The sequence below is a fragment of the Sesamum indicum genome, linkage group LG4, assembly GCF_026168435.1.
Source record: "Sesamum indicum cultivar Baizhima isolate 11 linkage group LG4, ASM2616843v1, whole genome shotgun sequence".
In the NCBI taxonomy this organism is placed as follows: Eukaryota; Viridiplantae; Streptophyta; class Magnoliopsida; order Lamiales; family Pedaliaceae; genus Sesamum; species Sesamum indicum.
The window spans coordinates 15,328,247-15,340,207 of NC_142660.1; the positions used below are offsets into that span (position 1 = coordinate 15,328,247).

At 30.8% G+C, this 11,961-nt stretch overlaps 1 protein-coding gene across 1 annotated transcript; it reads right to left on the minus strand.

Moving 5' to 3' along the window:
- Window positions 1-3,508: 3,508 nt before the first annotated feature.
- LOC105160973 (peptide-N4-(N-acetyl-beta-glucosaminyl)asparagine amidase A) lies at window positions 3,509-5,611 on the minus strand. Its single transcript, XM_011078520.3, has one exon. The coding sequence runs from the start codon at window positions 5,533-5,535 to the stop codon at window positions 3,736-3,738; it is 1,800 nt and encodes a 599-aa protein (XP_011076822.1). The 5' UTR covers window positions 5,536-5,611; the 3' UTR covers window positions 3,509-3,735.
- Between the last annotated feature and the right edge of the window lie 6,350 nt (window positions 5,612-11,961).

Consider the following 11,961-nt stretch of genomic DNA (forward strand, 5'->3'; position numbering starts at 1 on the left):
ATATATTTGAAGTTTATAAAGGAATCAGGACATTTTTGGTGGGCTTCCCAGGTAATTTGAAGTTTATAAGGTTATATTTGGATTGATGAATTCAAATTTGAGGAAATAATTTGGATAACGGATTTTAAATTATTTCATATAAAAAAAATTTAAAATCTATCAGTATCTGATAAAATTAGTTCAAAATTAGAATGGGATGATTGCAATCTTTTAAATTTAAAATTAGGCAAACAAGTCTAAAAAATTTGTTTTAGAGATTTGAAAAACATAATTTCACATATGTTAAGCCATATGCAACTAATGGAATTAGGACATTTGCTTCACTAGATATACACTTTGATAAATGCTATGTGTGTATACAAGGCTATAAGGTTTTTAGAAAGAAAATAATGATCACTTTTCTTTATTTAATTAATACATCAATATACTAAAAATAGTAAATAATAAATGATAATAATTTTCGATTCACCTAATATATCGATTACGACTGTAAATAAATTATTATAATTCACATAAAGTGAGGTAAATACTCATATAAACTAAGACAAATATCGGCACATCCAGTAGGCCTCGAACCATGACCTCGAACTTGTGTTATAAGTTTTGTTCGTTGGAAATTATATGTTTATTTCTTTCTTTAAACTAATTTAGTTCTGGAATAGCTTCCGTTGATGGCATTTTCGACCAATGATATATAGGCCTAGTGATTAAAATTGAGATCATATGAATAAGTTTGAGATCATGTGTTTGAATTTCATTAGACGTTTGGGCATTTCTCTCACTTTACAAGACTTTATTGCAGTGTATTTTCTTATTTTTAGTCACATTGATGTATTGATTGATTACCATATTGCTCAATTTATTGAAATATCAACTTAATAATGTGATTCATATTTTAAAAAAACATTTGCGTTTCCCAAACTTCTTGAACGAGACTAAGAAAAATTGATTATTGGAGCAAATTAACAAGTAGAAAGTGGTTAATTGATTGAATTTTAAGTAAAAGGGGGGTAAAGTGACACCAATGTAGAGTAGGAGGGTTCAAATGAAATTTACCCTTTTCTCTGTGGCCATTTTGGCATTTTGTTGGTCAAATTCAGCAAACAACTTTAAATGTGTAGTGTTTTCTCTCATCTTAGTTCTAATTTTCTTATTTGTAAGTGGAAAGATTTATTTTTGTTTTTGTACTATAGTTTTTGTCCACAAATGAAAAGGGGTCGTGGTTCATGTGCCCGTAATTAAAGCCTGGTTTGGACTAATGAATTTAAAATTAAAGAGTTTTTAAATTTATAATGATATTTTTTTTGTTGATTGCACTTAGACCCTTTCAAAGATAAAAAATTATACTTTCTCCTAAAAAAGTTTTAAGATTACATTTACACACCCTTCGAAAATTCTCCATTTACACCAAAGCCTTTTCCTTTAAGGTCTATAGAGAAAATACTGGAGTTAACAAAAACCATTACATAAAATTTCAATTTCTTCCTCATTTAATATTACTTTATATATTATTGTATTTATAAGGGATAAATGTAATATACATATATATGAAGTGAGGTTAACATTTTGTATTTTTTTCCTTAGAAGTATAAAATTATTATATGAAAAATATTAACGGCGGGTAAAATTAAAAATTTTTATGTAATTTTTTTTCTAATTTAGCATTTATCATCCAAATCATAGTTGATGCGAGAAAAAATTGTAGTGCTCGAGTCCACTTAGAGTGGAAAGTAATGAATAAAATAGTGTAAGTGAGTGATGAAGAGAGTATTATTGTTAGACTTTTATGTACAAATGAGAAATTGATATCAAAGTGAAACTCTAAGTACAAATACAATATTTCTTTAAGCTAAAGTAGTAGCATGAATGTGAAAGTTGTAGTAAATAAACTCAAGTTTTTTTTTTCGGTTGGAAGAGCTCTCTATTTATAGACGACCATAAGTTAGTTGAAAAAGATTATGAATTTGGTGGGGCATGATCTCAAAGTGGGTAGATAAGGTTGAATTCCCTATGAATTCGGTGAAGAGTCTCTAGCAGTTGAGGAATCCCCCTTGAATTCGTTAGAGGGTTATTAGGGGGTGGTTGGAGTATGCTTTGGATGGAGGTATCTTTAGGGATAAGATTGTCTTCTCAAATTGTCAGAGCTAGTTGGAGACACCTTTTTCGAGCCGAAATTCAAACTTTTAGCATTTATAGGTTACTTTTGATTGGATGCGCCACGTGTCCTCGAGGGATTGTTGGTCCTTATTTGATTGCGAGGTTTTCCTCCGAAAATCCTATGTAGATGTCACCTGGGCCACTTGTGAACGCCATATGTGGGAGTTTTGACTTTGACTAGGGATTTCAAGTCGCTAAATTTTCTTGTGGGTTTGTGAGACCTTCTTGGATCGAGAACCTCTCGGATTTGGATCAATTGAGCTTCTTTCGTCCGATTCAATTCTTGGGTCACATCCTGTAGGATTTCTTGGATTTTTTTTCCAAATTGGGCTTCTTGAGGGCATTTTGGGCCCTTATGTAAAGTACAAAAGTACAATAAAACCCCTATAAATTAATAATCTTGGGCCATGAAATTTTATTAATTTAAAGATATATTAATTTTTATCGATAAATTAATATTTTATTAATTAAAAGAGAAACTTTTTAAATTCAACAAATTTAGTACATATGTATTAAAAATAAATGAATTCATATATGTTTCATTGATTATATTCATGCATCAATCAATTCTTTGTAACTAATTAAATATATTTATGTATAATATCAATTCATTGTATACAATTAACTATTATATTCATAAATGCATGTATTAATTCATTGAAATTACTTAAATATACATATTTACATTAATTCGTTGCACTTAAATAACTATTATAACCAATTAAATATATTCATGCATGATGAATGAAACATATACTATATAAATCTCAATATGAAAATAAAATAATTCATAACACCCAACCATGTCTTTTCATCTAAAAGGCATCGCAAAATCATCTATGAATGATCAAATGCGTAAAGCATTACAGACTTCATATTTTAGCAAATTACCATAATATTTATAATTGTAATATTTATGAATGATTAATTTAAAATTTTAATGGGACCTAGTATTTATAAAGGAATTTTTTGAAAAATTATTATCTTATTATCTTATCGAATTTAATGATTTTTTACAAAGGCCCAAGTCGGGACCGGAAGATTTTATTATTTTAGAGAATTTATGAATTTATAGAGGTTTTATTGTACATATGCATCATATAAAATAATATTAGGATATAATATAAAGTTCATATGCATCATATTAAATAATTATTAAAATAAACAAAATTTATGAAATTATTGATTATACTTATTTTTATATAGAGATTAGATAATATAAATAAAAATATCATATTTTTATTATTATTTAAAACAAAATATAAGATAGTTAATGAATAATTTTAATAAATTGTGAATTTGAATATGAAGTTACTACAATATTAAATACGTTATTAAAATACAAAAATACTTAAAATTCTTGCTAGAGCTCAAACTCATTAGAAGCTCAAGCTCCTTGTCAACTATAGGATTAATAGGATCTACAATAGAACAGGCGAACAAAACTCCAACAGCTTTATTGGAAACTTGCAAGCTCCCATGGACAGCATATGCATGCTCTTATACAACTACTAAAACATCCACAGAAAACACGACTCACAACAGCCCAAATGTTACACAAGAAGAGAGAGAGATTAATCAAGAAGTAGCTGTTTGACAGAGAAATCCCTCTGTATCAGTCTGGATGACGCCATTGTTGGCCAGAACCCGACGAGTATAGCAAACACTGCCCTGCAATTGGTATTTCTGAGAAGTGGTTGCTGCACCGGACAACACATCCTCGCCCTGCGCAAACATCCACCCGCTCGACTTCAGTCTGTTAACCAAACTGATCTTGGAGTTGCCGTCTTCTTCCTGCTCCTTCACCTCCTGTTCCAGCTTCGTCGTCACCAAGGAAGTGTTCCTCCTCGCTCCAGGCAGGCTGGACGATCTTATTCTCAGAGGGTACTTCCTCTCCACTCTCAGAGTTGAAACGACGTTCCCCTTGTAGTCTTTTATCTCCACTCTCTTCGTCTCCTTCACGTCCTGCTCCACTTCCTTCTCTGTTCCGTTCTTGTTCAACTTTACCTTGTTCTCGAACTCCAGTTCAGTGAAAACGGAGGTGGTGAAATTCCCGGCGGATGAGTACACCCACCCCTTGAATTCGTTCTCCCTTTTCGCTTCGATTTCAAACTCCCCGTCGAGCTGCCGGAAATTGGACTCACGTTCCAGGCAACTACTCGGGCTCTCGAACTTAATAGCCCCTGCCTGAACCTTAACCGCTCCATTATCTAACCACAAATGCAAATTCGCGTCGAGTAGCCAAAACGAAAGAGCATCAGCCACTCCGAACCCGAAAGAGTGCACTTTCCCGTCAAGCAACAAGCCCAGAAATGGGGTCAATTCGAATTCATAAGAAGGCAAATCAAACGCCCCGATTGACACCACAGGCTCCCAGAACAGAGGATTGATCCCTCCACCGAAGATCACTGGGAATGGGACTACTGATCCGATTATATCGTCGTCAAGCTTCACCAGGACTTCACGATACGCTCCCTTGCTTCCTGTTTTGGGCAAGCCATTCGACTCAAAGTAGGTGTCTGGGGGGTTGTTGTACCAGAACTCATCGTTCCCGTGGAAGGAAACATAAACCTCAATCACAGCTCTGTATGTGTTCAATGGGATTTGAATTCCTTGGTGAACTGCATCCAATCCGCTTTCGATTTTGAACCAGAACCCTTCTTCCCCAGTTGCGGATATTGGGATGATTTGATCTGCCGGATTTTCATCCAATTTCAAAGGATTTTTCGGCTTTGGCGGTGGTGGGCCACTTTGAAATTTCCCGGTGGTTGGCTTTTGATTTGGCGGGAACAGAGATATGGGGAGGCTGCCGGCGTTAATGGTGTTAGCATTACCGGCAATGCTGTAGTAAAGAACAGTCAGGTTGACTGCGTAGAAGCCGGTGTAAATGTCGGTGACGGAGTTCTGGAGCATGACAGAGAGAGTGAGGTTGGATTGTCGGAGGAGGGAGGAGTATCTAGTGACGTCCTTCCGAACATTCCATAACACACCGTCGGCGGAGGGTGCGGGGGTGCTCGTGCGGAGGAGTTCGGCCTCGGAGAGCCATACGGCGGCCATGCGGTCGTGCTGGGATCCATTGGCGGAGGCGGAGAGGTGGAGGACGGCACGGGACCAGGTGCAGTCAGGTGGAGGAGAGTAGGTAGTGTTGGTGGGGGGGAGATCGGTGGTGTTGCCGAAGCTGTGGGAGAGAATAAGGAGCGTGCATGAGGGGGGGAGGGAGTCGGTGGGGAGGGGGCGTGTGACTTCAACGTATTCCTGGGGTGGCGCAGTGGACTTTCGGCGGTGTTTGGTGAAGTGGGACTGATGGGACGGCGGCCATGAGGCGGAGAGTGGAAGAATTAAGGGAAGGATGAAGAAGAGAAGAGAAGGATGATGCATTGTGGTGGTGAAGTAGTGGGGAAGAAGATCACCGGAGACAATGGCGGGACTTAGAATTGAGATTTTTTACTGAGAAGGTAGTTCAGTTATATAGAGATGCGCCCTCCACTCCTACTATTCCTACCATGAAATATTTTTAGCAAAAATTACAACCACATTATATTTGGTATAATTATAAATTCTTTTTTATTATTTAAAAAATAATAAATATTTTTAATTTAGATAATCGTATAATAATGAGTGCATTTCATTAGATTTCGTTAAATTTTCATTTAATTTTTATAGTGAATCGATGAAAATGTTTTTTATCTTATATTTTTTTAAAAAATATTTTTATGGACTAATATTCTATATGAAATATTCTTTTTAATCTTTTAAAACAAATTCAGAAAGAATAAACTAATTTTATCCACCACATCGTCTAATGACTATATGATTATTTCTCATTTGAGAGAATCTGCCCAAATTTTATGAAGATTAGATTATCGAACCAAATTAATAATATATTTATTATTTAATTAACTTTTTTTATGATTATGCAAATTATATAACAAATGAAATATAATTATTGGTCTGGATTTGAGCAAATTCAATCTGAGCTAGAATTTCTCAAATAAATCATATATCATGTGAGATAAATTCATATTCAGTTTAAGATTAAGAGGGTGTTTTGGCTAAGCTTCTAAGCTTCTCACAATGTCTTATAAGATGTTTGAGAACTTATAAGTTCTAAATATTTGTTTGGTTATTTTTTCTTTTAAAGAGCTTATAAAATCTCAAAATAAAATATTTTGAATTTTATAAGCTCTTTAAAAAAAAAGGTTAACATTCCTAATTTTTTTTTTAATGAGATCTTATAAACTATATAAAATTAATATATTATAAAATAAAAATATCCTCATTCATATACTTACACACTCTGTCTCTCTCACACATCCACTCTCTCTCCCCCTCTAGAATTTAAATTTTCTCTTTGCTATTTAGTTTTTTTTAATATTAGAAAAAAAATACTTCATCATTTAATAATAAATTATTATAGTTAAATAAAAATAAGATTAGTATTGATAAAATAACAACTTATATGATTCTAATGGTATTATATTAATTTTAATTATTTTATCAATTAATATGTAACACATCTTATAAATTTTAACATCTTATTTTAAAAATAAACTCCCAAACATATTATTTCTTCATGCTACTATTCCTAGACTTTAAATTTTATTTCGTATGATTAGTTCTTTTGATCACTTTCAAGATGAAAATTTGGCTTGGAGTTTGAATTCTTTTCTTTATTGTTTTTCATTTTAGTCCCTTAAATTTAAAAAATATCATATTGACCCTTATCTTAGACAAAGAAAATACAATAGCTCCCCACCTAAAATTCTGGCGAATGATTTTATTTAAAAAATTGCTCCTTTAACGGCCAACAACATTTAAAAAAAATTAAAGTGAAAAAAACTGAAAGCGAGAAAAATTGTTGCTGTTATATATTTTTGTTGCAATTACGTAAAATTATAATTAAACATATATATATAAATTAATTTTTTTAAATATTTTACACACGTATTAAATGTGCTGAATTACTAGTATATATATAATATTTAAAAAGAATCTGTAAAAGCAAATACAAACAAGGCTATTAGAAACAATATGGTGATTGATATGTGATGGAGATCTGAATTACATGACACCACTAATTTACATGCTACACATAGTATTGATATGTTTGTGATAATACGTGTTGTGTCAAATGTGTCGACATCTAATCTAGAAGCTAAATGGGCCTTTTCGTAATTTACTTGAAATATGAGTATTGAAATGCATAAAGTAGAAAGCAACACTCGGAATTTGGAAAGGTATTTGTGAGAACCAAATAAATTTACTCTTCCAAAAAAAAACAAGAGAAAAGAGTTAGATATGCTATTGCCCAAGACTACTTAGTTTTTTTGTTTATTTTTTATTTGATACGTTTTATTCCACTATTCAATATATTTAAGGATGAATTAGAATAATTTTCATTGAGATTTGACGTTACAAATACCCCTTGTTATTTGAAAAATTATAAGTACTCCCCTGATGTTTGATGAAATTATGTAAAACGTGGATGGAGGTATGAAATTATTAATTTGCCCTTGTTGTATTTTTTTGTTTTAAGAATTTTTAAAAAAATGAATGATGTGGATGAAAAAAATTGAAAATTATATAAAGAAAATTATCCATTTAGTTCATAAAAAAAATCAGAAAATTTAAAAAATAAAATAAAATTAGAGTTTTTAGTCCACAAGAGCATTTTGGTCAGTTCACCACAAAAAATAGATGAAAACCTAACAGAAACTAACGGATTGAGGTAATTATTAGACGGCCGTCAAAATCAAGGGGATGTTGGTAATTTTCAAACATCGCGGGGTTATTCGTAATTGTATCAAATCTCAGGAGAAGTCATTGTAATTTACCCTATATTTAAATTTAAAAATTCATTAAATAGATCGATAATTTTAAATAAAAAAATAAGTTCAAAGAAAATAAAGAAGTAAAAAAGTATAATAAAAATATAAACACATATTTATGAAACTCAAATTTGTAATATAATTCTTTATGAGGTTTGAATCTTAGCACCTGAGTAAGGTTTAATCGACCAGAAAACTACTACTTAATTTATTCTTGCAAGGAATTGAGATTTTAGTGGTTTTTTTTTTTTTTTGGGTATAATTGTGACATATTTATATGGTGGGATTTATTATTAATAATTATATACGAATAGTTATGGTGATTTTTGAAATTAAGTTCATATAATTTTTACCAACTAAGCACTATACCAAAAAACATCTCGATCAAACACTCAGAAGCTTTTTGTCTGAAATTTAAGCTCAAACAATTAAATTTTTTTTGAGAAGAAAATTGAGATTAGGATGAGAGAAAAGAGAGATCAGAGAGCTTTTCTTGGTGTGTTTTGAAATGAGGCAACCCCAGCCTTTTTATAGGCATCCAGGCACAACCTTCCTTAATGCAGTCAAATGAACCCTTTAAGAGCGAACATGATAAACTCTTTTCAACGACATAATGCGCCCTAAGGGAAGTTTTAAGTCCACGCTTCCTATTCCAAGTACTTCAGTAGTATTAAAGTTTGCCATGCTTACTGTCCTTCCACTGATGGCCTGATAAGGCACAAAGAGAGATTTATCAACACAGCTCCAGTGTCAATCAACCAATCACAAGGTACGTAAACAGTCAGGAGATCGGGTTGTACAAATATATATCATTTAGTTGCTCCTGAGGTGGTAGTACCGCTAGACTCCCCCACAACCATGTTGATAGCTGCTATGTCAACATACTAAATTTCAACAAATAATAATTGTGATAGCTTAAATCTATTATGAAACAATCATCACTACGTGTGAGACCATTCACGCACTTAGATGCAAAAAACAAATGGAAAAATGTGTCTCACGTTTATGATTTCGACAAGGAATAGACGTTTGAAAAATGAGATATTTGAAGAATCATGGTCCTCAATTATATATGCATTATTATGTGATTCTATGGATCGATGATACATTTTATGAATTCATGTGTAATGTTGTTTTCAGGGGGACATGATTCCACACAAATATATTTTAGAAGCTTTTGGGTCGATGAAAATTTGAATGGGATAATTATATTTACACTTTCTGATTTATATTTTATTCAATAAATATTTATATTTTTTTTATGTAATTACAGAATTACCTTTCACAGTAAAAAAAATAGGTGTATGTGTAATTTTTTTTAAAAAATGAGTGGTTTGTATAAATAATGTAGACATGTGTAATTTTTCGTAAAATATGAATAGTTTATCTGAATAAACCATTGATTAGGAAGTGTAAGTATAATTGTTCTAATTTACAAAAAATAATCATTTGAGTGTTCAATTTTTTTAGCAAAAATTTATTACTTATGATTCGAAAAAAATTACGGGATGATGTAACTATGAACTTCATTACCTTCTTGAGATAAAACTAGCCTCTCATGGTTGTCCCACGACAGCCCATCTCAAAATTCTTTTATTTTGGTCATATTCGAATTTTTCTTGATTTTTTTAGGAATTTTTATTTAGGTTTAGTATTTATAGTTGTCTTGTTGGTCTAATATTTTGCTACATGATTGCTCATATTTTTAAGAGCATTTTTAATTATGGGTTACTTGCTTTTACTTCTTATGAGAATACTAATAGTTGTAGAATTTTTGGTTTAATGTAATTTACCTCCCTATAATATTATAAATGAACAAATTATCCCTCTATGAAAAAAAAAGTAGCAATTTGCCCTCTGTGTTTTTCAAAATGAATTGTTGCATTATAGAAAACACAGGGGGATAACTTGCTATATATTTTTTTTTTTTTCAAAATGAGGTAATTTATTCATTTGCAATATCACAAAAGGATTGCAATACTTTCTTTAAGAATTTTTGAGGTCCTATGAACGAGTTTGAAATCATGGGTTTGAGTCACACCGGATATGTGGGGTATTTATCTCACTTTATATGAGTATTTGTAATTTATTTATTTTTAGCTATTTATTAAACCGGTGTAATTTATTCACTGATTTTAATCATACAGACGTGCTAATTGAATTAATATATTACCAAAAAGAAGATAAGTTTGGGATGTTGCATTGTAGTTTTTCTTTTTAAGGGTTTTTGTTTTGCTTATTACTATTTTTACACGGTCCCGTTGCATTTAATTCGATATTTTTGTACCAAATTTTATAATATTCCAAGCTTATTTGGAAAACAACCCATTTTAGCACAAATTTAAAATTGGTTAAAGTTTATAATATATGACAAGTATTTCCATAATTTTAAAAGTTTTGTCTTTTTATTAAATATAAATCCTTGGGATTTTGAAGAATCTCATGAAATGTTTAGATTGGTAATAATCCAACAAGACAACCTCTCTCTCCTCCCTTATTCATCTTTCCACCTTTGATCTATATATTTATGCTGCGATGTAACAAACGAAGTTTCCCAGAAATTGTGCACTTTCTTACCATGATCATCAAACCATATTTTATCAACTGTTTCATGTGTCAATTTCTCTCAACATATAAATTGGTACAACATTCATGAATATCTTATAATGTAAGGATAAATTACAGTCAATTTTTCTGTAAATTTGATATAATTACAGAAATTTCCTTGTTATTTGAAAAATTATAGATAGCCTCGTGATATGCGACATAAGTACGTAACTTTTTGGTCGATAATGTGAAATATCAACTTTAACTTTGTTGAAATTTTATTTTTTAAAAAAGAAAATGATAAACTATAAATTAAATTGATGATACACGGCGATACTGTCAATAAATATAAAAACTTAAAAATAAGATGTAAAATTATAATTTTGGGGCCAGCGCCAAAAGGGCATTTTGAACAATTCATCACAGAATTTAGATGAAACCCTAAAGGACGCTAACAAAATGAATCAATTGTTGGACGGACGTTATTGTTAGGGTGGTAACAGTAGTTTTTCAAACAACAAATAATATACGTTATTATCAAGGTCCTAAATTTATTATTGGACGACATCATCTTCTATACTATTATAAAAAAAAAGAGGGTTTTTAGACTTAAAATGGTAGTTTTGATCCCACTACACTAAATTCTTATAATACCAAAAACACCTTTCTACTTCCCAACTCATATTAAATTAACTACTTAATCAAAATTTCTTTAAAAAATTAATTCATACAATTACATGTGCTCATAAATTTTATCCGTAACAAAACGGTGTTAGGTTTAAATAAAAAAAATTTCAAAAGGGTATAAGTATAATTTTGAAACTTTTTGAAAAAAAGTGTAATTTTGATATTCTTAGAGGGGTTTAAGTATAATTAATCATAACACTAAATTAGTCATGTTATCTGTACTTATCAATGTAATAAAGATATTTGATAACACATATATAAAGATAAGTACTATATCATTATTTAGTTTCAAGAGCAACTACACCAAATAATAACTCCAATTATATATAATTATACTACATTAAAGTAATTTATTTTGATTGGCATAAATGATACAAAATTAAATTAAATATGCTTGTACTAAAAAGAGAAAGATAATTTCTTATTTTTTAAGATTATTATTAATATTTCTTTAAATTTTTACGATTTTTCCGTAGTGTTTCTAAGACATTTCCAAGAACTTTCTAACATTTATTAATCAAAGCATGTGTTGGAAACAAAACTTTATTCCATACTCGTAGCAATGTTCAACTATGTACTGAGATTTTAAAGTAGAAACAGGAAATATAATAGCATCCGAACACCAAAAGAAATTTAATATTTAATTATGGCTAGTTGTCATGAATTAAAATAAATAATTATAGTAAATAGTTATTGATCAAGGCACACAACTTTTTGTGAATGTGACTAGGCAAAAATAATT